Genomic DNA, 27349 nt, shown 5'->3' with positions numbered 1-27349 from the left:
TTTCGTCATTCCTTATTACTCCTATAACATATTAATAAGCAACCTAACGTGCAGACCGAAGGTTAAACGGTGAGAGTGCGACGCTCTCCTCTTCTTGTCCGATTTACGCCGATTTACGTTAGGGCCGCGTAGTGGTTGGTCCACGCAGCCGCAGCGGAGCGGAGCAATCATTACCTATTAACTGGATCATCCTCCGGCAGCAGCGGACCGAGACAAAGAGCAAGCCGCGAATAAAAGGCTTCGCTGACGCAGGAGGAGACGGCGGTGCCGGTGGTGGAGGGCAGGATAATTGCGCTCCTCGCCGCGGGAAACGCGACTTCCAACCTGCACCGCCCAACCTCGCCTGCACGATCGAAAATACACCTATACTCCAAGAGATAAGGGGGGGGCATGGCAGGTGCTCCGCTCCGTATCGGTGATGAAACCACCGAGCAACTCCCGCTTACTCCCAATTATGATATATACATAATCGCCGCCAGGTATCCTGGCCTTCCCGTCATATTGCGGTATACGGGATTACGTATACCTATACGCCAAAGGATTTCGCCACGTATTTATCCCCGCCGCTTGCTGTGTACGAAAGCTGACAACGAGAGATAAACTATAAACCTAAGCTCCTTTTTGTTCATTCTTAGGGTTCCGTACCTTAAATCACTTCGTCGTCCGTCTGTCAAGACCCTTCTTCTCAGGAACGGGTAGAGGTATTGAGCTGAAATTAATGTCAAATACATACCAAGGTCTTTAAGTCGACGAAATCCAAAGATACGGCCATTTGTCTCGCATATTTTACCGTTGTTATCGTTATTGTTACTGTCAGTTCCACGTATATCGCGTCGAGTCATGATTTCCGGATTCCGATAATGAGCGGAGAGTGGGAAATGACGCCCGGCCGGAGCAGCTGCTGCTGCGCCTCGCGATTGACGTCTACGGTCGACGATCAGAGGCGGGCGCGAAAACTCCCGTTCTTTCCAATCAATGCTTTTACATTGACGCCGATTTCGAGGCTTGATCAAATGTCTCGGCCATCCGCGAGGAGACACACGATGAGGAAATTCGCACGTTGTAGGAGTTTTCTTATATACCTGCCTTATACTTACCTATTCTCCGAGCACGTCTTCATCCGGCAAGTATCGACTATTGGACTTCTGTCGACATTTTTCTTACCCATACACCTTGTCCTGTAGTTGCAGACAATTTTTTCAGACTAAATTTGGACCGGGATGAAACGTGTGAGAATCGTATTCTCATCGGCCAGATAGTAGCCGGCTTCGAGACAAATCCAACCACTTCTCGATCGTTGAAATCGGTCGAACCGTTTCTGAGATACTGGCGATTGCATTCCGGCGATTAGCAGAAATCGCGCGAGCGCCGAGAGACTTGGACTCTCGACTCGCGCGAGTGGCAAAGTTCGCACTTACGATATCTCGGGAACGGTTTATCCGATCTCGACGATCAAGGACTCGTTCGACTCGTCTAGACTTCGGCCTTAATACGATACGCTATAAAGAGCCGTCGAGCTCAATACCGAGCTAGAAAAACGCGGATTTTCTCCGCCGCGCGATGTAAATTCTTCGCCCTGCTTCTTACCGGCGTAGAAAATAAAAGAACAACCTCATCCCCGTATCGGGATTGCCATCGGCACTCCGCATAGGCGAAAGCCGTTCGTGGTTTTCCTCCCCTGCAAGTACATATTACGAACGAGTCGAGCCGCCCGCGGGATAATCCCCGATGCCGTGCTTTTGCTGCATGCAGGTATATATAGCGGGGATTCTCTCCCCCATTAGGCGGTCTGGCATTTTGACCACCACGGGAGCCGGCCGGTCGGCCGTTACGTACGTATACCTACAGCTACACCCCGGCTAACATTGGGTTTTTGCCAAAGTCAAAGGAATATGTAACGCATTAGTGTCGAGCCCGGCACCGCCGGCCTCGGAATCGCTTCGCTAATCACCCGGACCCTCGACTCCCCCTCCCTTCCGCCCTTGGGATCCTATCAGTAAATATTATCCTCGCTCAGGCCAAGTCCGTCTCGCTGTCCTCGCGCCGCGGTTGCTGCTCATTTTCCACGCACGGGTCATTCGTACGATCGTTCGAAATTAACCTTCGGAGAACACGCCTCAGTTTTCTATTTCACCGAGTGTAGAATCCGGGTCTGTGAAACCCTGTGCTTTTTTCACGATCTACCGTAACGGAACTACTCGTCCCATCGACTTGAAACAACTCTTTGGACATTCGTCAAATATTGTAGCATCAAACCCCGTGGTTCAAATGCCTCTCGAGATATATTAAATCACCGAAAAAAGTTTACACGTTTTGTTTCATTTTCTTCTTCTTTTATGAACATTTAAAAATATTTGGGTAAAATGGTGGTAAAATCGAAACTTCCGCGTTCTCCGAGGGTTAACCAACGTCGCGTGTCCGACCCGAACGACGATGACGAGACACCTCCCGCGAAGCTTTTACTCTAAAAGTCTCTATTCTATAAATATACTACTCTATGGTTGTTGTATCATAGGCATACGCCAAGGATTTAACTTCTCCTTGCCCCATGCGGTCGTTGCACGAGAATCGTATGTACACGTATACGTTTACGGGCTAAAGTTATACCTTATATCACCTTTACATCTCCGCTTCACCCCGTCCCCCGCAAGTTTGCACGCAAACTTTCAATTAGCCAGTCTATACGGCGACTTCACCATACGGAGGTATATGGTGGTGGTGGTGGTGGTGGTGGTGCTGCTGCTGCAGAGCGCACCTGCGGCACGGCTGTTGAAAGATTTTTCAATTTTTATTCTTACGGTATCTTCGGTTTGCTATTTCTTTTCTCTTTTTTTTTGCAATTGCAATTTTATATTCATCGAGCATTAATTTTTTCGCGTCAAGTATATAATTCATTCACCGATAAAAGAAGAGGGTGTACATGTGATATAATTTTACCGAGGTGTATAACGTCTTTAAATAAAATTCACATGCATGAAATAGATTACCGTACACACAGGAATACGTCAGCCGAGTTGTAGCTGCTATACGTGGACGAATTAGAAAATAGATATTAAGGACGAGCCTGAAGCGTGAAGGAGAAAAGTAACGAGTATATACAGTACACCGCACGTATATGATTATTGTGAGATAAAAAGCGAAGTGCAGAGGTACGGTGGAAAAAATTACCCTGATGCAATTCACATTCCCTGAATACTGTGTATACGGTACATATCTACACGTTCGATTTTTATCACTTTCTTTGCACCGAAACTCTTGCAGAACGCGGTATAATTTTGTACACTTACATAATAATATTATACACTCGTAAAAAATGAGATATAATTTTCGTGATGGAGGTTTATTTTTTTCTTCTTCACGTAATAGTTTATCTTCTTCCTTACTTCCTTTAACCCCCCCCCCCGAGACACCGGACAGCCAAAGCTAGCGAGTATATACGTATTCGTGAATGCGTATCACATGTATAATAAATAACACGCGGTTAATAAAGTCTCGCGTTGTGAGTAAGTAGACAGGTAGACGACGGGCAGGATACGGCGTACCTACCAATATTTATACGAATAGGTTAACATACACTCGCACACGCGTTGTGGCTCATAATACCGGGGGTTCCTCTTTGGTCAGGTTTACAAGCGGAAGTCAATTACATAAATTAATTAATGACTCCGCGTGCGTTCGTGTGCAAGCTTTACGCCGGTATATAACATGTATGTATAAACTCGTTCGCTCTGCACGTTCGCTTTAATAGTAGGACGATGCAAGCGTACTTGTAAGGTACATGGTATGTACAGTCGGAGCAAAGTATCAGCAGCACCGAGGCAGCGATATAGCGCATTGCGTGTCTTTCACGTAATCCGAGTTTCGAGGTTTCGTAGTCTTTCCACCCGCGGCACCGCCGCAGTTCGGTAATAAATTTTCGCCATAGAGTGTTACCGGCATGGGGGGTTTTCTCCCAAATTTGGGGGGGGGGGAAATTCCAATAGGGGATTTTATGGGGGGCGGGAGGTTTAAGGTTATTCTAAGGGAGAAAATTAAAACCGTTCGCAGAGTTAGGAATTGACGTACTTTAAATATTAACACTTACACTTTTGATCAAAAAGTAATACTCGGTCAATTAACTTCCCAATATTAATTTTATTCATATAATACACTTGTTTGTATATTTACATACATACATAAATATATATGTATATATTTGTTTTTTTTCAGTCACTTTTTTTCCTGAGCGCGATTTTCCGATTTTCATTTTCCATTTAATTAACATGCGAAAACGATTTCGATTGTTCGTGAATCTTGTAGTTCGGTAAGGAGGCGATGTATAACATAAATGTCGGATGCATGAATATTCTGCAAAAAAGGTTTGTTATATTTTTTTGATAACGAAACTCAATTAACTTTCATCTCATGCAAATTTATTTTTGTTATTATTGCAAGGAATAATATGTAATATACGTAATTTTACTTTGAACGCAATTTTTTTTTTGGCAACAAACAAATTTCCTGTATAATGTATGTGTACATTACGGGTATTGGTAAAACTCGAAGTTCTCTCTACGTTATAGTTTTCATTCTCTGTCGCAGAGACAGATACGGACCGACTCACACCGCGCGACTATTTCACAACCGATTCGCGTGCCTTGCGTCAATTCTCGTTATGCGCGGCGTCTCGTTAGGCTCATCGTGTAACTCGTAATCTAAAGTCCGAGTATACGTACAGGAAGAATGAATATAGAATATAATAGAATTGTCGTCGCTATTGTTTTACGTATTACGATGATTCGCAACTTGTTTTATGTATACATATAAATAAAGAATTGCACGGGGTGAGAAATTTTATTTGAAATATATTTTTCGCTGATGAAGTAAATAAATTTGAGAAATATATTACGCGGTATGTAATAGCTATGTTACATGTTAACAATCACTGTACCAACTCACGTGAGAATTAGCATATATCAACGGAAGTTGAAACGAACGTAGAAAGGAAAAGCTTGTGAACAGTAACAGATCAATTTAAGAGAGACAAAAAAAAGAAAACATTTCCTTATTTATTTATCAGCTATTCTACGAACACATCAGTCGATGTAGAAACTTTATATCTATATATACCTACACGACGCTCTAGCTATACATATAATGTATAAGTATAACGTCTATCGAACGCCGTTTCAAAGAGCTGGGTGAAATAGCAATTTTATTTCACATATATATGTATGCATAAAGTACGTACGCGTAAAAAGGAATGTGGCGTAGCAGAGGTATTCTTCTAAAGCCGTATCTACCCTCGATCGGTTCTTAAGGTATAGGTATAATGCACAAAACCCTAATCTGACCTAAAACTTTATACTAACTCCTAAACGCTGCGTGAGAGAGATAATAAAACAATTGTAGAGAAAACGGGGCTCGAGAAAGACTGAGAATTGTTCAAATGAATGTAAGAGAATTCTCTTCGCCCGCTTGTATAACTGTATATCGTACAAGGCATAACGTATATGGGTATAATATGTCTATATATATATTGTAAGTAGCAGTGAAACGTTCGTTTCTTATTCGAACGATCACCGATCGGAATCGCGTTTTCGCCCTTATCCTCTTCTCCTCCACCGTTCAATTTCGAATTGACACGTCTAGACCGCGGTGAAACGTTCGATACGTCTATCGGGTACTTTCAGTCTCAAAGTCGCGAATAAGTGAATACTTAGGCCTATACTGGCACGCACATATGTAACACAGGTGTGAAAAAAATATTTTATTTCAGCTGCACGGGATGTTTATGGTAGATATTATGTTTTCGATGGTATCTTTTTCGGTTTCGGTGAGTGAAAATGTATAAGATACGGTATTAAAAAAAAAAAATAAAAAAGAGAAACAGTGCGACGTATAAGATTACAGGTATTTATTTTTCCTTAGAATGAAAGTAAATATAAATATAAATACATTGAATCGTCTGTAATATACCTGTGAAACAATCAAAGCTCGAATCCAGCTCCGCTCGCACAAGAAAATCTAAACAATTGGCTGAGTTAACTCGCACTTTGAACTCCTTTGGTTATTATACATATACATACACATCTGCATACGTTCTGCATTATACATATACGCGGAGGATAGGAACGAGGAGAAGGGGCTGCAGCAGCTTCTAAATTGCACGTTAAAAGCGGCTTATAATTAATTAATACCGCGGTATTAATTACAAAGCTTTGTCGGCGCGGCTTGCCTCCTTAAACTCGTCGAGCTCTCTCGCTCTTCGCGTCACGTGGGTATACCTCTGATATACATACCCTTGCCTCGTGTTCGCATACCTATATTCACGTATGCATTTACGTTACACCTACGCTAGATTAATAGCTCAGGTCACGCCGTGTACCTTGTGCCTATCGTACGCCTATGCATATGTTTATAAGAACCACCGCCGTGAAGCCGTGCATGGGGTTCATTTTAATTTCACGATTAATTCTGCATTAATTATACAATGTCAAAAGTTTACAGATTATAATGCGATATTGATACCATAATCGATGCTGTCTGTAACACGTACAGGCAAAGGAAAAATTCGCGTGTAAAAGTTTGACTTTATAATTATTAATTTTACACTACATTATTGTGAATAATAAACGTTAATTTTTATCGTTTGATTTTTTCTATTGTTACAGATGAGTGGAAAGCGTAGCCGTAGTTTCAAATGCGCCGTTCATCATCGCGACAGAGAAGTCTGTTCCGAAAACGATTTTCATCTGCTCGTTGACGAACCGCCTCTATTCCAAAGGTTGGTATTATCGTCTAAATCGTTTTTGTCGTTAAAATGATAGTAATAATAATTTTATTATTATTATTACTATTATTGCACCACCCCGATGCATGCATTATTTATAAACCTACATATAATATAAGTATGTAAAAGTTCGGTCAGAGTAAAGGTGATTTATAGCCATTGAAATTAATGCAGGAATTGAAACTTTGACGCAGGAATTTGAAAATGAAACAAAAATGCAGGAAAACTGAATTCCGTCGTCTGATTTACAGACATCTAAATCACACATTTCACAATTATTTCGATTGCGAGATGTACGTGTGCGATAGAACGAAAATGGTCACACACGGGAGAAATTTCAAGGTGAAAACAAACAAAGTGCCTACAAAAAAAACTACATTAAATTTTAAATCACTTCATTGGCATCGCATCAACCGCGGCCAGACACAAATAAATGTTTACACATAGATAATTATTGTTCAACATGTAATATAACAATTATACGTATTTGAATGAGAAAAACACCGCCAAAGGAACAAAATGATTCGCGATTGTATTTCCACCAATGTAGGTAGGTAGGTAGGTACGAGCAAAAGTAACGAAATTATCGTTTTGTTGTAGAATTTTGCGACTTTGAGTAGAAGAGAAAGAAAAGAAAGAACGAAATTGAAACGTAAGATCTGGAGAAATAAAAAAAAAACAAAAAAACACCGAAAAAGCCAAAACTGCAGGTATAATACGATATTGACGATAGAATATAAAAAACGAATGTAAATACATCCATGTGTGTGTGTGTATATATATATATACACACACAGGAAACGCGAGCGATTGACGGTGAAGAAAACAACTAATAAGATAATAAATTAAAGCTGTACAGAATTATATTACGAAGAAAAGGCCGACGGTCGTCCACAACGGAACCTTCGCGGCTGACGGCTCGCGGCTGAGTGAGTGTCCGGTGTTATTGGAGTAGCGAAGGACGAGAGAGAGAGAGCGAGAGGAGAGAAGCGGCGGCAACTCGGTCGTCGGAAGGCTCGGCGAATCTCTTTGAAGTGCGCGTTCGAGGCATCGGCGGCGTTGACCGAGTAACGAGCGTGATTGGCCTGGTGTTCCCCCCTCCCCTAGGCAGGCGCCAGACTCGCGGCCAATAACCGGCTGCCTGTGTCCTCCCTCGACCCCTCGTCGCCGCGTGCACACCCACGCAGCCCGTCGGAAGGCTCTCGGGAGGCTGTCGGGAGCCGTCGGCCCCGTGGCTCGTGGCACTCGGTGCGACGCGAGCGAGCGGGCGAGCCGCGCGAAACTGGAACCGTACACCCTGTACCCCATACCCTTGTACCCCGCCCTACCACTCCGCTCGCTACCTCGCTCAGTCAGTCACTCAGTCAGTCAGTCAGACAGTCTGACCGCGGCAGCCGTCCTGCGAGAACGGGGCATGCATCGAACCGCGGCCTTGACGCGAATGCAGCCTCGTGTAGAGGCGGGATCGATCCTCGAGATCCGATCGCCTTCCGAACGATAATCGTATTAATAATAATAGTAATAAAAACAACAACAATAATAATAATAATAACAATAACACAAACAAACACAGTTTTTGCGCTGTCGTCGTATACATATATACACATATATATATGTATTATAAAATAAAACATCTATCGGCTGCGGTGCGACGATTGTAGTTTTTGTTTTTGTTGTTCTTGTTGTTGACGTCATCATATCGTTTCCTATAGTTTTCGCTGAGGGGGAGATCGGACGATTTACAAATATAAGTGTTGTTTTGGTCTTGTTATTTATTCTTCGGTGCGAAGTTGGAGTTGGGTTTTTTTTTCCTCGCGCTTTATTCTTCTTGATCCGGAAGTTGTGTACGGAAACTTCAATTTCGTTCAGAGGACTGAGACAAGTAAGGAGAAGAGGAAGGAGAGGTGAAGGGAGAAAGAAAACAAACGTGAACGCACGCTACCGTTGCTGCATTGACAGCCAACAAGTGATACCCGCTCTAGGCAGCAGCGTGCGCACGTGTCTTTGTATATATGACAGTATAATAACTTGGTACAGTGCATGTATACGTCGCATAGGTATAAGACCCTCCTAAATTCGACAATCCAAAGGGAAGAAAACAGAGGAAAGAAAAAAAACATCCACGAATCTGTGTTAATTTGAATAAAATTTTGTAAGCTGAAACAAGAAGAGAAAAAAGAAAAGGAACATAACTGATCGGTGCACCTTTGATGATCGTTATTTATCATTATCGTCGTTAATCAGTTGGCGAAAAACAATCGTTGTATCACCATATCGCGTTGTTCTTGTGATCTTGTGCTGCTGCTGTTGTGTTGTTGCTGTTGCTGTTGGTGTCGGTGTCTATGTGTGTGTTTGTCGCGTCGTTCGATACGACGGGATTTTTGTTTTTATAATGTGTGTCACGACGCCGTTGAGTGCCACGAAAATACTCAAGGATGTCCAATCCCAGCCGAGGACTATCGCAACGACCACAACCACGACCGTCACGACGGTTGCCGGCAACCGACGACAGGTCGTGCAGGGGTTCGTTAATCCTGCAGCCAGCAATTATCCGGGGGGGGATCCCAACAGGCCCCAGCACACCTCAATCATGTATGTTGTGATCTTATTTCTTTTTTTTTGTTTTTTCATCCAACTTTTTCACTGCCCAGGTATCATACACATCACACTCGACGTCAGGTTCGCGAAGTAACGAGGCACGTGTCTCTCAAAAGTTGATACGCTTTGTTGCTTCGCGCAAACGCACACACACAGACACTTGCTTACAAGTCTCTCTGTTTGCCTAGGTTTCAAGATGATTTACGCATATCGTTGTGTTGTGTTTTGAATTTAATTTCAGAACGGCGCGTGCCGTCGGCGTCCTCGATCAGCTTGTGTGCCTAGTGTGTCTTTCAGGATGGCCAGAGGTTAGGGAATTCTGGAAAACCTGGAAATTTCATGGAATTCGGAAATTCTAGAATAGTCAGGGAAACGTCAGGAGTTTTTGCAGGAAGCCAGAGAATCGTTTGCCATGTCGTCTCTTCATACATATACGTGGCACAATTTTTTTAAGCTTTAGATAAATTAATGAAAAGTTCTCTTGAAACTTTGAATATTCCGAAATATTACCTTACGAACGATCGTTCGCATCGGCTGGATGGGGCAGTCCGACCCGAGCGACTGTTCGTACTTTCACACGGAAAATAATAATAATCATTGTATGGAAAATATGCAATTTTTATTCAATTTGCTAGAAACAATTTATACGAATCGGTCAGGGAAATTTTTATGACTTTTCTCTGGAAAACCAAGAATAGTCAGGGAATTTCGTGATGGAGATTCAGTGGCCAACCTCTCTTTCTTCATCTCGCTTCGCTTTTTTCGACGATCCGCGTTTCTTATCACGAAGTTCGTAACGTTATCGTAACGTAAAATTGGAGGAAAACATGACTATTTTCTAATTTCACAATAATTTTTAAAATTTTAGAACCAAGGTTCCAAAATATGATTGCGTTTTGTTTTACTAACCGTTTACCGAATTTCAGACAGTTCCAAAATCGCGAAATGACGGTTTTACTCATCGGCATGAATCGTTACGATAACGTGACTAACTTCAATACGATCGTTTCTCTTCTTCCCTCCTCCAAGTATCTCAGTCCTTGTAATTCCATTCTTACATTGTTCTCGCGTGTACATAATAGACAAAGTGTATCAGGGTGAAGTTTGTAACGTTGTTGTAATAATGCATTTTTAGAAAAACTCGTTATTTTGCAATTTTAGCATTCCCTGAAGCTTGATGTTTATAAAGCACGAAGAAAAAAAAAAGAGATTTTGTAAATTCTACTACATTTCCAGTCATTTTAACGGTGCAAAATAGTAATTTTTCGTTCAACGTTTGTTACGGTAACTTTACTGCTAACATCAGCCTCGTAAAAGTGTAAAAGTATCGTTTGTTCTCTCACGGAGTATAATGAATGCCAAGTCGACGGCTTTTCGCTAATTCGCTCACAGATTTTACGGTAAAATCTCGATAACTTCACACAATCGGTGTTTTTTTCGGGTAGCGAAGAAATGATTCTAGATTTTTTTTTCTTTCTTGTTCCGACATAGAAAACTAGATGGACAAACTACCTCGTGAAATAAAGTTCGAAAACAAACAAAAAAAAAACTTGAAATACTATACGTCGTGCAATGTTGAATATGGGTTTTATTGACATAGATTATACATTCGTGTCTGCAGGGTTAAATTGAATTCGTCTTATTTTTCTTCCGCGTCTTTTTTCATCTTCTTTTGCTTCATCCGACGCCAACAATTTCCATATCAAAGTCGCGTCTTCGCGTCATTCTCGGGTCATACTTTCGTACCTACCTACATACATACATATGTAATATCATTAGGTCCCATTATACACCCGACGCTCGTTTTCCTAATTTTACATAATATACGTATCGTTTCTCTTGAATTTTTCACTCGCTTATTCACCATCGCGGTGTCGTAATTCGTTCAATTTATTCTCTTCCCTGCGTTCTTATATTCGTTATTACACAATAATGTTTCATTTTCTTTGAATGATACGATATTACCTTGTACGTAACGATTATGTGTAACCCGTAAAATTTATTTTTTTTTCATTTTTTCATCTATTTCCTGCATAAAAAATTCTTACGCGTATAATATGTATACATTTTCCAAGACTGCGGGTCTGTAAAAAGAATTCATAAAACATGTGTCATTAAAATACTTATACCCGGAATTCTTATTGCATATAGAAGAAAAAGAAGTATTTCATAATTTTTTGCTGTTCTAGAGTTTCTCACTTGAAAGAAACCGGACAAAAGTCAACGAAAACAATTAGAAAAAAAAAAACAAGCCCCGATTCAAAAATTAAAGAAAAGAAAATCATGAGACTTATACAGCTGGTATAAAAGCAGTTCATATATAATAATTATATATATATGTGCGTGATTCTTTTGTCTACAATTTAACGCACTGTGAGAATGCGGAGTAAAACACACTTTAGGTATTATTCCTTGTACATAAACTTGTACGCGCAATTCAGAATGATTCGGGCATTGTTGTTTTTTTGTTTTCGTTTTTCTCCCTTTTCTTCTCTCGCCAAGGGGGAGGGGAAGCATTATCGTTCATTAAGGGCTGAACCCCTATACCACCCTTTATTACGCTACTTAAACGTAAGACGACGTATTGTGCAAAGTCCTCCGTCGGGGGGCCGGAATCTTGGTGGTATTTATTCGTTCGTCGTTTCTTTATTCGAGTGTCCATTTTTTTTTTATTTTTTCCTTCTCTTCGTTTATACGCTCGTCAAAAATTCTTTTACGCATAAGCATACGTATTATGTGTGGCAGTGTGCTCAGTCATCTCGCTGCAGGGGTTCGTCGTTGGCCAACGGCCACATGTCCTATACGTGTGTGAAAAGAAATGAACAATATTAAGTCGAGTATATAAGCTGCATAATACGTGTACGGCAGAGAATTTATATTTCTTTCTTTATTTGCTCCGGAATTTGATAAACACGAATATTATATGCATCAGGATTGAACCCCTCGACTAGTCGAGACGATGCGTTTACGCGCTTGTGTGTGTATAATTTAATATTACTGAGAAGTGTGGATTTAGATTCGTTGGAGAAAAAAGAGTGAGGAGGGGAAGAAAAACGTGAAAAACATAAAAACAAACTGTACACAACTACTACGGTTTTCTTTTCTTTTTTTTTTCCCCCCCTCCCCAAAGAGAGATGAAAAGTGTGAAAACATAAAAAAAAAATGAAATGTAATGATAAAGAAAGTAAAAGATAATGCGTGCGCGTGCGTGTCTGTATACACACACGTAGAAACGACGTCGGCGGCCCTGGAGGAGGATGTTGCGACGGTGAGAAAGAAAAATGAGAGAAAATAGAGACCTACTTCTCTGTCTGCCTTTTACCCGCGATGTTATTTCCGTTGCAAGTCTCAACGACGACGTCTCGTCGTCGACGAAGCGCCAGGTTCTAGTCTATGCAGCCTCTGCGTCAGGTCTCACTTCGCGACGTGAGAGACGCGACATCGCAGGAAGTAGAGCGATGCATAGAATTTGTTCTCTTCTCTGCTATTCCACTTTGTTATCATTGCAAACGTAGTCGTACGTAGGTACAAACAAATGGAGTCGAGTGACGACGACGACGATGACGATGATGATGATGATGAACTGGCGCTGTTCTCTCAAAATAATCTCAGTACCGTGGGTTACCCGAAACTCTGCTTATGCAGTATCTGTCCAATATCTCTGATGGACATCGTCGTCTTCGTCGTTCACGGATAACACCGGTCACCAAGAATTTCCAGTCTGGATGTCAAATGATGTCGAATTTTGATTTCATCGACGTAACTAGTGAATGAAAAAATAGTTTTATTAGATTAAAGTATGTTTTTTTTCTAGAAACCACCATTTTCACAAACATTTATTCTAAGTTAACGGTTAAACTAACTTCAGTTTTCCATTTCAATCACCATTATGTAAAAATAATAATTAGCAATAAGCTGCAAATGTTTTTTGTACTTCTTCTATTGACCCAAAAAACACAATCTCCCATCATGCTCTCGTTATGTCGCCCCTGATAACATTAATAACAATAAAGTCCATCGCATCTTGATGAAAACGTTTTCCCTTTCCTTCCGAATAGTCACCCACATTACCTAGCTATCAATCAAAAAACTTGAGAGACGAGCATCAAACAAATTGGTTTTAGTTATTACTCGATGCATAGAATCAAAATTTATCATTTTCATCTCAATAGAAACACGACAGAAATGAAGAAAAAAATTGTTTTTGCTGACGTCGTACAGTCATTTCAGTCGAGATACAGGTTCAAAGTCCAAGTCAAAGGGCTCGTCGAACTATTCAGACATTTGGATTTCCTCGTCCTCGGATGCCGATCCGAGCGTTCTTGCACCACGCGTGGATCAGTGCGAAGTAAAGATTAGCCTGAGATATCCGGGTGGATGTTGACGTGCAGGATCGGGACGATCAGTCAACCCGAAGCCAGGACGGACCTCGTCTCGTCTCGTCTCGAAAGCTCTCTTGCTTGCTGGTGCCGTATAGAACATAGAGACCTGCGGAGGCCGGATCGAACCCGGCCGCAAAAATCCATCTTATGTCCCCTCACTTCCTTCACTCTATTATTTTCTCTCCGCAGTTATTCGGTCCGGCTTCTATAACCGCAGCACGATTGTTTTATCGACCCCCCAGTTCTAGACGTACATACATATATGGATGGTTGCCCGTCTATCTATACCCCCGCACACACACACATGCACACATGCATGCACGTATACGTACACGTACATTCTCGATACGACTTCTTTTCCTTCTTCTTCTTCTTCTTGTTCTATCCTCTGATCGCATCATTCGAAAACGGGGCATCGTGCCAAGGAAGAATAATACCGTTTGCGCTGCTGCAGGACTAAAAACTCTCACATATATGTGGGTGTGTAAGTGTGAGTGTAAGGATGTACGCTTAGGTTAAGTTGGACATCACGTGACTTGTATCGAGTACCTACGTACCTTGACGCAAGGACGGAGAGTAAATTTATACACGATTCCTTTAATCAAATTTTAATTCACGGTTCTTATTTCTTCCTTATTAATGTATTTCAGGATGGTACGCATGATCGGCGACGAATTTCTCACCGAGGAAAGGGATCGGAAATACTACGCTGACCATTACACGTGCTGTCCACCGCCCCTTTTCATCATCCTCATCACCCTAGTCGAGGTGAGTTTATTCTTCATTCGTATTTACGTGTTATAAAAGTTTTGGATCTTACGGAAATTAAATATGGGTCCGTTGAGCAATAAAGAAGTTACCTAGGCGGGAAAAAATTGAAAGATGGGGAAAAATGCGTAGATGTTCATGAAAATTTTTATTCAACATCCCTCGTAATTCATGCAATAAGGTGTTAACAGTCCGATCGTTATAATCCGCAGACATTAATGTAGAGACACGTAATGTAAGCTTGTGGTAATTAATCGAGCGTTGAAATTTTGACGTTTCGTCTCGTCTTCTTATTTTTTTTTTTTTTTTTTTTTCTTTTTGCCTCATCAAGCCTCCGAGTCAAAAATCGACAGTATCATATGCTCGGCGTATCTACCTATCGTTATAAACACTCCTACCACGGTGTTTGCTTGCTTGCCTGACGCTCTCCTCCCTGGCCTTTTAGCTTTTCACCGTGTAAAATATCGTTCATCCCTCTCACCCCCTCCTCTCTCTCCCTTCCTCTCGCTCTCGTTATTATAACTCCGGGGCGAGTGGTAATATTATTATACGCCCTCTCTCTCTGTATATATATATATATATATATATACATGTATATGTTCTCCTCCACCAACTCGGAATGTTTTCCTCCCCTCCTCCCCGTGATTTAGGTTACCGCGGCTTTTAACTATATCTAGCAAGGTAAAGCGTTTATTTAGTTATACGTTATTATCGTTATACCTACCTACGTGTGCCCTGCCACAGTTGGAAAACTTTGTTAAAATTAATGCGTGTTACCTACACGTATACGTTATACGTACCCGTGTTGGACGTAATGTGTAACATTTTGTATATCTGTACATCGAACGATAATATCGTCTGTATGCTGATGCAGACGGTGGAGGATGCTGGAAGAGTTGCAACTGCATGCGGTTGAAACTTGCTGCGCTGCGCTCTGCTTCTCACTGCTGCCACGCAGTGCATGCATACCTGTATTATCGCGGAAAGAAACACACGCGTGCGAGCATCGGCACAGAGAGCGTTGCTTTCCCTGTTTCGGTCTTTCGGTCTTTCAGTGTTTCAGTTGTACCTACGTGTACGGTATTAACGCCGCACGGAGAATCTCAGGGTGTGCTGCTATTATAACTGGGTGGTATACCTCGGAAGAACTTGGCTTGTATTTTCTCTCGACATTTTCGCAGTATCTCCTCTATGCACGTGTATATGTATACAAACCCGTGAGAGTATCTTCATTCCTCGCACTCTCTGCACGGAATGTTCGTTGCGCCGTAGCGAGCTTTAACGTCGTTTAAATTTTAACAAATTCAGAAGCGTTTACCGCCAGGTGTTCACCGGCACCTCGCCTACCCTTGTACGTGTATACCTATGTACCCTGTACCTTTATGCCGTCAACACCTACGGTTGTTTGTATTCCGGTGGCTTTGATTCAGAGACCCTCGACGGTGGTGGTGCATGGAATACTCGCTTTTTACTTTTTACGGGGGAAAGATTAGTCGATGGAATATGTAACGTTATTTCTCCAGGGTTAGGCCGAAACGTTAAACCCATAGAAGAGCTGGGTAGTCGTGCGAAAATAATACGAAATACGACCGAAAACGTTGGTTTGACGATGAACTTTTATTAAAAAAAAAAAAGTCCTTCCTCCCGTTTGAATCACACTCTAACCTCAAAATTAATCTTTTTCCGTTATCGATTTGTCGTTAAATAATCAAACAAACGATCGGCTTGGTTCGAATCAGCTCGCCAATTTCCGCAACGCGTCCGTGCGACTCGCACGGTGTACCCGTCGGTCAATCGATTGTCAACTTTTAGCCATAGATAAATGGCACCAGATTTAAAAACGTACATTCGCGTTCGCGGACACTTAACGAGGAGTACACCCTGTTCCTTACGTACCACGCGTCGTCGTACTCGCGAATTTGTGCATTTAGAAATCCCGAAGCGCTAGCGAACGCTCTCCGAATACCCGTGGCATACGAGATACCCTTCCTGCCGCATCGCTCGATCCTATCGTCGGAACATGTCGGGCGCCAGAGTGAGACGTCGAAGAAAACGTGCCCACGGTTACGACAATTTCGGTTATAAGGTTATACCGCACGTATGTGGCGTCGATTTATCTATACTGCACGTACACGTATACGTAGATCGAAGACGACGGAGACGACGACGATGGCTTCTCGAATCGTCCTCGTCGTCTCTGCGTAATACGGTATTCGAGGCACGATAGGAAAAATTTTCCTCGTCCGCTCTCGATCCATAGACGAGCATGCACTCGTTTCCGGACTCCGGACAGTCGGTCGGTCTCTTCTATTTTTGTTTCTTCTGCCAACTTAATTCGAACGTCGTACCTCATGCGCGCTACCTGCATCCCTTCGTCTGATTCGTTCTCCATTCGAAATCCCCGGATAATGTGCGGTCGTTGTCCGTCGCTATCAACGGCGATTTCTCACCTATACTCGTTACCCACTCTGCTACTTTTAATTTAAAAAACTCATTGCCCTTCGATTCTTAACAGGATAATGAAATATGAATAGTTTCAGATTCCAGTGAAATTTTACTCTCATTGTCAGTCATGGAGTTTCGTGTACAGAGCAAAATGGGTCGCTTTGCAGCTGTTTGTAACTGTATATCATCACATTATTAACGCCTTTTATTTATTCGTTGAATTATATAAATCGTCGCGGCGTGACACATACGGAGAGTAGGAGTCAACGAGCGACACGATACGGCTATAAAAACGCGCAACGTGTCCGTCACTCCGTCTGCGGAGGTACAACAACAACACCGGCTCTGTGGTATACTCTACGGACACCGGTCGACACCTTCGTGGATATGCACGCTGCAGAGCCGACAACCACCCTTCGAAAGTGCAAACGTAAACGGGAAACCGAGTAGCGATTGACGATGTATTCGTGCGTCGGTGTTGTTTGCCATTCTCGATTCAAAATGCTTCCGAATATATTCACGCGGGATTTGCTCAACCCTCGACAATTATTGCTGATCAATTATTGATCAATTAGCGTACCTTCAAGACCAATTAGTTGCTCGACGACACTTTTATCGCGAAGAGATCGTCAACTGTACGTGAATATAAATCGATCGAATGATGCGGAATGGATTGCTAAGTACGCGTAAGTCGTGGTTGGAGTTAGGAACGCGACGATATTGATCTGCGGTATTATTTTACGTGACAATCGTCGAATTTTGCTTTTCCTTAAAAAGTTCCGAAAATATTCTATTTTTAAGACGTACCGCGAACGATATATTTATATGTCCTCGCCGAGTAACTGTTTTTAGAAAAAGTGGATTCCCACCTCGGAGCTGGTTTTTCCTTTTTACCCACTAACAGGTTGTAGTAGAAATAACGTGAATCTCATGCGTCGCGATTACGTACAATGCCCTCTGCCATTAACGTATTTTATATTTTTCCCGAATGTCCTTGAATAACCTGGAAATGTCGTTGAATTTGTTACGGACTTTTTACCGGACACCATGTTTAATGTAGAAGGAAAAAGAGTTTGTTCTCGTCTTTCTCCTCGGTCGTAGTATAACGGTCAAGAAACCCTCCTGTCTTCCTTCGGGCTTTCTCACAATCAGGATATCTCGGGGACACGAGAGACCACGAGACATCACGTTGGACTGTTTATAGTGATCGGGTTTTATGCGCACCGCGAGGTAGGGGGGGGGGGGGGGGGGGGGGGTGACGGCGTTTCGCCGATAACTTGCGGTTGGTGGAGGAGAGGAGAGAGATAAGACTGGTCATTAGGACCGGAACCGGGGTAGTAGGTGGCTGCTTGGTCGGCGGCGACCGCAATTTCGTTTGGTGGAAAATGACTCCCAGCTGCTGTTGGTGGTGCCGCGATCGAGAGGGATGGTCGCGGAGAAAGAGACGAAGGGAGAAGGACATCCTCCGCCTTCGTCTTCGCCTTTCCTCACCCTCGTGACCTGCAACCCCGTGACAGTTTTATTAGCATCCGAACCAGACGCTGATTCCGCAAGGCAAATTTCGCCGACCCATCTCGAAACGGGGAAAAATGTCCCTTCGATCAGAGAATTATACAAGTCATTCTTTATCTCCTTCGGTCTGAGCTCGCCTTACTTTCTTTCTTACTTACTTACTTACTTACTTACTTATTTACTGCTGACAGCTGTCACCCGTCACTTAGTCAAATTATCTACTTTATATACCGCCGAGCTGGTGTTTGGTGCTGCTGCTGCTTCTTCTTCTTCTTCTTCTTCTTCTTCTTCTTCTTCTTCTTGGTCGTCCGCAATTTGGAGGAATGATCCTACTACAGGATTCCGGCCTCCCTGACTGCGCGTATTTTTCCTCACACAGAGAAGCGATGAAAATGGAGAAAAACGAGAATGAGGCGGAGGCCCTGGACGAGTGGTGAAAAAAAATCGTCGAACCTCCTCGGCTATTCAATTTCTACCCAACTCGCCTCACTTCACCTATCTATAAACAGTATAATACCGCGGGATGTTGGCTACGATGAAGAAAATGAACAAGAAGATAAAGAAGAAACGCCTTCTGTTCACGCCACAAGTGCGGTTGCACGTGATGCGATATCGAGTAAAACGCGTGCGTATATACCTGCATGTTTACCAGTTTCCCAGGCGCCAGGCTTTTCAGGGTTCACCTACCTGCATGACCGCTCACTACGCGCGGTAGGCGCAAGAAGGTGCTCGATATGACGAACCAATATCTAGTCTACGCGAGGTGGAGCAGGCCGGTGACTTCCTCCGATCCAGTGCCGTGCAATGGCTTACGTACGTGTATATATATGTGTGTGTGTGCGCGCGCGCATACGTACACACCACGCTGCAGTTGAACAAACATTGGATGCAGTGTAATCATTGTATTTACACGAGCGAGTCTCCATTCTGCACTCGGGTTGTGCACTCGTCGTCGCAGGTTGACTCGAGCACTGCACGTACGCGATGGTTCCGAAAGCTAATAACGGTTAAAAATTCTTGCCGAGTTGGGGATCATCGCCGGAAACGACGACGGTGAACCGTGCGCACGCTCTGGGTTCTGTAATACCTACACCACTGAGCGTCGTGAAAAATAAATAAGTAAAACAAGAGGAAGGAGAGGAAGAAAAAGCTAAGGAAACTTGGGAAGTGCCGAAATTAACTCGGTTCTACCGCGTATAATTGAGAGGAGTCGGAGACCAGACCAGAACAGAAGAGAATTACTACGTGCGTGCGAGAGAAAGAGAGGGGGTGAGAGAGAGAGAGAGAGAGAGAGCTGACGCACGTGCCCCGTGCTCGTCTATCCGTAGGAGGAGGAGGAGGAGGAGGAGGCGTCAAGTCCGAGTGGCAACAAAGCAAAGTGGTCCCTCCTTGAGGGTCCTCGTTCCATTTTCTTCTTCCGCTTTCCGTCCGTGGCGACAAGAAGGCGATACCGGATACCGGAAAACGAGCTTCTTTTATTTCACATCCCGCACCGCGAAGCCGCACCAATTATTATTGTACCGTTCACTTTCGATTCCCTCGATCCATCCATCGGTCGTCGACTCGGTTCGAGGTTACGCGGTGTCCGGTGATCCTTGAAATGTTCCATTTTCATCGTCCTTGAATAACTTGAAAATGTGATTGAATTTTTTTACGGATCCTTTACCGGACACCGTGGATTACAAGATTGCGAGACCTGCGGATCTTTACAAACCTGTACCCCATATGTCCCATATGCTTGGGAGTCGGCCGGCTGCCGGCCAAAGATCGGCGTACGCAACCTGGTTGGTCGGTCACCCAATCGACCCAGCGTCAAAACTCATCTGACTGGAAATGCTACTGCTGCAACAGCACCGGCAGCGTTTCAGCACGAACGAATGAACGAAACTGCAGCCGGCCACTGCAATTTACAACCGACCGCTTCACGCTGACCACGCGCAAAGTTTGTCACTCCGTTTCCACGAGTTGAGCTTCATTTGGGTACATAGAGGAAGTTTCGAGCATTGCCTGTAAGGCAGGACGACGATTCACGAGGCTGATGAAACCCACCCCCGATCGCTGCGGTGGTTCGAATCGTTTCGTGATTTTTCTTTACCGATCGGAGATAGATACCTAGATAAGTATCGCTGGTACCTACCGGAGGATATCGTACGTACGATACGGTGGATGTCGGAGGGTGTGCGCTTGGGTTGCGAAAGATACTTCTCGCTCTAGTTAACCTCGTGTTCTTCTACGTGTGAATAAACACGGATAGAAAGAGAGAAACAGGGGAGGTGGAGGAGGCGGATCAGGATCAGGATCAGGATCAGGATCAGGATGAGGAAGCTGAAGTGGAAAGCAAAAAAAGAAAAGAAAAGAAAGAACTACGCGCGCACGTGTAGTAGCTATCCACCCACCGTGACCTATGAGAGATACCGAAAGTTGTATCCTCCCCTTCTCTCTTTCCCCCTTCATCTCGTGGTCTAGAGAGCAGTTTGCTTCGCGGCATCGCGGCGCCCTTCGACGAGGGGACGAGGAGATGGAGGTGGGAAGAAACCCGAAAGTCTTAGAACCCTAGTTCGCCTAGTCTCCTCGGCTTAGCGGAACTGGTTCCTGGCATGCCGCTGACGCTACACCTCCGGAATACCCGTGTGCGCGGTATTTCCTGGTTTTGGGGGAAACGCGCGCACACACTCACGTAAAAGCTCAGGGGATGAAGAGGGTGAGACGTACACGCGCTAGAACTACGGGGTCAGGGGAGTCGACCAGACTACCAGACTACCAGACAGACAGACAGACAGACTGAGGGAGAAAATAATCCACGTTTCTGGACTTGTGCAGTGGCACTAGCCAGAAGGAAGGAGCTTCCTGTCTCCTCTATCCTCCCGCTGCTGCTGCTGCGCTGCAGGATACCGTTTACCGTGTACCAACACCGCATATCCAGACTCTATACGCGCGACAAACGACGCTCTTGCTATTCCATGAATTCTCGTTAACTCTCTGCTACATGCTTCAGGCATCCGTGCATGTATGCACGCCGCTCCATCTCTCTTCCATCCCCTCCCTCCACCTCCCACGTGCAGTCCACTCGAATAATGCAGACAACCCTCCCATATCCTTGTCATAACGACCCGTCGTCTCCGACGTGTCGCGGTGAATGTGCCGGACACTCCCTGCTTCGCTGTATACCTACCGCAACGTATCGCACATTTTGTTTTTTATTTTTTTATTTTTTTTTCAAGGATATCGAAGTCTTCTTGACCTCGCTGATACAGTGGAGCAACGGATGTTGGAATTGTAGGTCAATCGAGTACGTCACCCATCATTTTTTCGTCAAATTTCAGACTCTTCTCATTCTTCTTTTCTCTTGTTTTCCGCAGTGTAGATAAATTTATATATCCTTCCGATGAGGACCAAACGTTGACGAAAAAATGATGCGTGACGTTATACGATTAGATAAGACGAATCCTTCATCGTGACCATTACAGTCAAATCCTAAATTAAAAAAGGTAACGACTGCGATGTGAACGTTATTGGTTTATCCCACCCTCGCTCTCTCCCTCTCTTTTTTCGGGTAAGCCCTTTGTCTCAGATATACCACGACACAAGGTGGTAAAGTGAGAAGGGAGAAGGACGAAGAGCGAGCACGCACGCGATATAAAAAGAGAGGATACGCGATACGGAAGAACAAACCCTAATTTCCCGTTCAGCGAAACGTGTAAATTTGCAAATTTATCGCTAAAACCTTTTTCGTGTGTTTCTGTTGCCTGTTTTTCTTTTTGTCCTTCGTTTTTTTTTTCGCCTTTCCTTCCGAGAGATTAGGCCGCGAGAGAAGCAGCGGCACAGCCCGCGTGGAGGGGTTGAATCGTGTAAAGTAAAGGGTAGGTAGGTATATCAGAGGGCGGGTGCGTAAAGGTCGTTTTCGCTTCACACGGAAAACGTGCTATACTTTTTCTTCTTCTTCTTCTTCTTCTTCTTATTTTTCTCGTGGTACCTTATATACACATATATATTTATACACACACACACGTGTATCTAGACTGAGAATCAAATTTACATTTGTTTCGTTATTTTCCTCTTTTTCCACGCCGATCCGGAATCCCACACCCCTTATAAACGACCTTTATAAGCGACAAATGGCCGCGTCCTCATATTTCAGGCTAATCTCGAGGAACGAAACAGTATTCCAAAAAAAAAAAAGAACTAGCACCCGTGCACAGACCGTTATTTTTTTTTTTTTTGTTACACTTTGGCGTACCTAAGCCTCGTGCAAAGGCGTTCGGTTCTCGTTTTCCGTATGTCTCTGCCCACCCTCCTCATTTCTCACCCACCCCCCGGCTCGTGCCCTGGCCTCTGCATCTTGGGGTGGATATGGAAGGAAAGAAAGAAAAAAAAAATTGAAGGGGAGAAGAAAAAATATGAGGAAAAACGAAAATACTAGTTTGCCGCTGCACGCACGCTGCATGCATTCGGAATGGGAACAAGGAAAAGAAGATGGAAAAGCGTCGCTGCGGCAACACCAGCATCGGATGTATATATATATATATATATACGTATGTATGTATGTATGTATAACCTTCCCTACCCACCCACCTATACCAGCGTCGCTACTTTTAAGACTAATTTGAGCGGAACGCAGGCGCGTGCCGTTTTTTCTCCCTCGCTCGGTCCCGCGGCTGTCCGGCAACTCTACCCACCCGTCTGCCTTACGGTCTCTCGGGAGGATCTGATGGGGGGGAGAAGACGATTTATGCCCTCCTCACACGTGCCTTTCCGTGTCCGTTTCCTTAATTTAGGATTTCGGAAAGAGGGATAGATACACGTCCGCTCGCTCTCGCTCTCGTATCTCTCTTTGTCCGTACCTTTCACTCTCTCGTTCTTTTTCCGGTTAGCTTCTCACGACGCGACCGCCGCTAAAAGACACGGGGAAGCATCCACGAAGCATCGTCGGTGCAATCCGATCGAACCTTGACGGGATACTGCAGTCGATTTCGACGTACTTTTTACTTGGGAGATACCTCAATCTTTGCGAAGAATCAAAAATTGAAGAGTTCCACGACGAACGGTATTGCAAAAAACATTGATAAATGTTTAGGAGCTTTTTTTCATCGTTTTTTAAGCATCGGATAACGCTAATGACGTCGGTTCTTAAACGCTTAGCAATGCTTAAAATAAACAACGCAGAGAAGGGTCTAAACACTTTTCTCTCCTCTCAGATGCGTCGTCTGTTCGTTTTTTTGTTTTTTGTTTGTTTGTTTGTTTGTTTGTTTGCCGATGATCTACCACGTTGCCTTTCGTTACAAACTATCGGTCGACGCAGGAGCCGCATTATCTTATCCTCAGCTCCGTAATTCACCGTAGCTATTGTAATCCTGAGTCCTGCGATGTAAGTCAGCGAAGAGCGGACGAGGATGGTGAATATTTCACCCTAACCCTTATATTATTATTCCTCGATCCCCTCGCGCCACCGTCACACATAAATTATCGATTCCTCATCGTCGAGTGAAATTTGTTTGCCCTACACCAGGGCACATGCGTATAATACAATAACATTAGCTCGCGCTATATGGCTGGTTCGAGAAATATCCCATTTAACAAGAGTAATGATTATAATTTCCTAAACCCTGTATACGCACACTATGGGGGTATTAGTACGATGACGAGGCGAAGGAATTAAGGAAGTAAGGAAGTAAGGAAGGAGGGAAGGTGGACGCGGAGAGTAAAGGTACCTGCCTAGTCGACATCGCGTGCCATCCGAAAGATAACAGAAATACGGCGAGTTTCAGGGGGTTGAAACAACGGCGAGGGAGCGCAGAACCAGCAGCCTAACCGGAGCCACCTTAGCTTTACTGCTCGGGCAATAAATATGCCCTCGGATAAACATCTTCTTCTTCTTCTTCTTCTTCTTCTACTTCTTCTACTTCTTCTTCCTATTTACATTACGCTAATATTACTCGACTAACGTCTAGGCATATACTTGCGTATTTGACGACTCGGGGTGTTCTTCCTACACCGAGACACGCGAATCCCGTGGTCTTTGCGAGGCAATTAGGTAGTCGAGTGGAGGGGAAGTCGGTATTTTACTCTGCAACAGCATTGGAAGAAACTGGCGAAAGCGACGAGGATCAACGAAGCTGAGGCTTAAGCTTTTGGAAGTAGGGAAATGCAGTTTAATTTCATCCTCGTAGAATTCTAGTAAAGTATCGGGGGTTCAAGGTGTTTCACGAAATGTGGATTTACGTGTACAACCAATGCGTATATCTCGGGTTCAGGTTAGGAAGAAAAGACGAGAGAAGAAAACAAACTTGTCGACAATTTTTCCATTCTTCGATTTCTATCAGCAATATTGGCCTTTGTTTTTCCTTCGCTTTTTCAGACTCGTTCGTTATACTTTGTAATATTTTTCCAGCCATTCTTACACGCGTACGTATCGCATACCTGTCTACATTTCTCTCGAGGATCCTGCCTCGTTTTTACAATACGCCCACTTTTCTCTTTACGCTATAGGCGTATCGCTCTCTGCAGTCTAGTTTCGTTACACATACGGTTACTTTCGCGGTTGAATACGGTGGTACCCACCCGTATATCGTACACAGATATACCCACCTTTATAGTGCACCCACTCTGCCGGATCATGTAAAAAGAATCGCGGTAGCTGCTGCGTGCATAGGCGGAGGTTCGACCCTCGGGAATTCTTCATTTAGGTGAGTGCTTCCTCGCGCTCTCGTGCCGCTGCGAATATTGATATAATACAATAATGATCGTGCGCTGCGCGGGAAAAAATGAGGAGGTGGAAAAAAAAAAAAAAAAAAAAACCGCATAACAAGGTCTTTATCCATTCACTTGTCGTCTGTTATTTTCTTTTAATTTTTCGAGCCAATAACAGATTCTCAATTCCATCTATCGTAGTGTTTTTTTTTTATAATTATATTAATATTAAAAGTGTCATTCGCGTAAATTGTACATATATATACACACACGTTGGCTGAACCTAACGTGAAATTCACCTTTCGATTAGGCTAGCGGCGTGTAACGTGGGATTAATCGATGTAGATAACATACGGCGTACGTCAGTTTATAATAATATCATTGTTCGGATCGATGCGAAAGTGCACCAATTGCAGCAAATAGCATTAGGTGAGCAAGCACGCGGCGGAAGGTCCAAGCGATCGATTTTCATTCCCCGCCATTTCTGAGAGTTATTATATCATCGTGTCTCTATGCGCAAGTTCAGTTGTATTCTGTTATACGTGCTACGATATACGTATGAGTACAGTAAGCGATATTGCAGGTTTCACAATGACGTCAAGTTTTGCGGATCTTGCTGGAAAAGAGAAGCAAAAAAAAACAAATTTGTGAACAAAAGCTCACGCATATCATTATGTTACAAGATAAGTGTTGCCAGTTGTTAGTTGCGTCTAAAAAAAAAAACAAGCACAAACTTTTATTCCGCAATACTGTGAAAATATATATTTTTTTTTCTTTCTTTTACAAAGAATTTATGCGAAAATCACAAGTCTAATTTACTGCAAAGATTGTGCATGAAATTTTCGCCCGCGCGTACTTCGGCTGCATTATACATAAGAATGAGTCTCCGTCACCTTTGCGTATACATGTATACGTAATATAAACCCCCGTTCGACCCTTTTAAATTCTTCTTCTTGTTTTTTTTTTTTGCTCTCTTTCTTTCATTTTTCAGTTTTTGTTTTTTATGAAGAGATAGAGAGTGAGAAGAAGGGTGGGAGAAGAGTGGGTTAGGTAATCTTCGTCTTCTTCTTATTCTTATTCTTCGTCTTCTTGTTCCTCGAAGCACCGAGATGCGAAGCTGCGGGGTTGTAAAACCGCCTTTCATCCCTCCCTGTAATAAGGTTTCCTATCCCGTCCTATAATTTTTTTTTTCTCTTTTACCTCTCCTCCCCTCCTCGCCTCTCCTCACCTTAGTTCGCACCGCTTCTTTCGCCGCGACTATATCAGTCCGGTGGCGCGATATGTTCCTCGTTATTTCCTTCTTTTTTTCATTTCATATTGTTTCTCTTTCTCTTATTTTTTACGGATCTTGGATTTTTTTTTTTCTCCAACCCTTCCGTTCTTCATCCCCTCATCACCGGACGTCCGTTCCCCCTTTCGTCGTTACTGTCTTTCGATTGTCGTTTAAAGGTATAAGTTTCGCAAGACGAGGAAGGGAAAACAGAGGAATATATTTTCTTCATTTTTGCATATTTCTTTATCTATTCAGTCTCCGTTCCTTCTTTCTTTCTCGGACGAGGCGGCGCGAAAATATAGCTCTATATATTACGTGTACTCTCTTCTTTGTATACGTGGAGGGGGAGGGGGAGGAGAATGAGGAGAAGGTAGAAAGCCGTCGCGTACCCAACGAACCGACCAACCCCCCGGCACCATCGTAGGTATTCATAAATTCGGATTAAACTCTGCACGGCACGCGTAAAAGCGAATCGCGTTCTGAATTGAATAAGCGAGCCTCAGACCCGACCACCGATGCGGTGCGGTGCCACCCTTTCCCCCATTCTTATGCGGGGTGTAAAATCCCCAGGGGATGATGTGGCTGTTTGACCACTTCCGCTTTTTTCATTTCTCGGTAACACTCTGCGCGGCATCCACGTCCTTAGCTGCGCAGGCGTACGTAAGTCGAATTTCCGACTCTTCCCGGACTGACTTCCGGGAGGAAATTAATGGATACACTTTAATCCGGAGCCTAATTATTACGAACGTTTTATTTTATTTATTTTTTTTATTATTTTCCTTTGTTTTTCATGAATATTTGACAGAATTCCATCCGTATAAACACGTCGTTGTATGTGATAATGATGGTAATAATAATATTGTGACAAGTATCCGATATCGAGGATTATGACGGGTTGAGTTTGGAAGGCGT

The 27349-nt window shown here is 43.5% G+C and overlaps 1 protein-coding gene across 1 annotated transcript in view; it reads left to right on the top strand.

Annotated features, from left to right (window-relative positions):
• The window catches only part of LOC107219464 (protein rhomboid), a 148851-nt gene that overhangs the window by 106881 nt on the left and 14621 nt on the right, over nt 1-27349 (top strand). Inside the window, exons 5-6 of the mRNA XM_046744744.1 lie at nt 6654-6766; nt 14403-14520. Of these exons, the coding sequence (XP_046600700.1) occupies nt 6654-6766; nt 14403-14520 (231 nt within the window). The remainder of the gene's footprint in view (nt 1-6653; nt 6767-14402; nt 14521-27349) is intronic.

The sequence above is a fragment of the Neodiprion lecontei genome, chromosome 7 (genome assembly GCF_021901455.1).
Source record: "Neodiprion lecontei isolate iyNeoLeco1 chromosome 7, iyNeoLeco1.1, whole genome shotgun sequence".
NCBI classification, from domain to species: domain Eukaryota; kingdom Metazoa; phylum Arthropoda; class Insecta; order Hymenoptera; family Diprionidae; genus Neodiprion; species Neodiprion lecontei.
The sequence above is the reverse complement of the archived record's forward strand: the minus strand, read 5'-3'. Positions and strand labels throughout refer to the sequence as shown.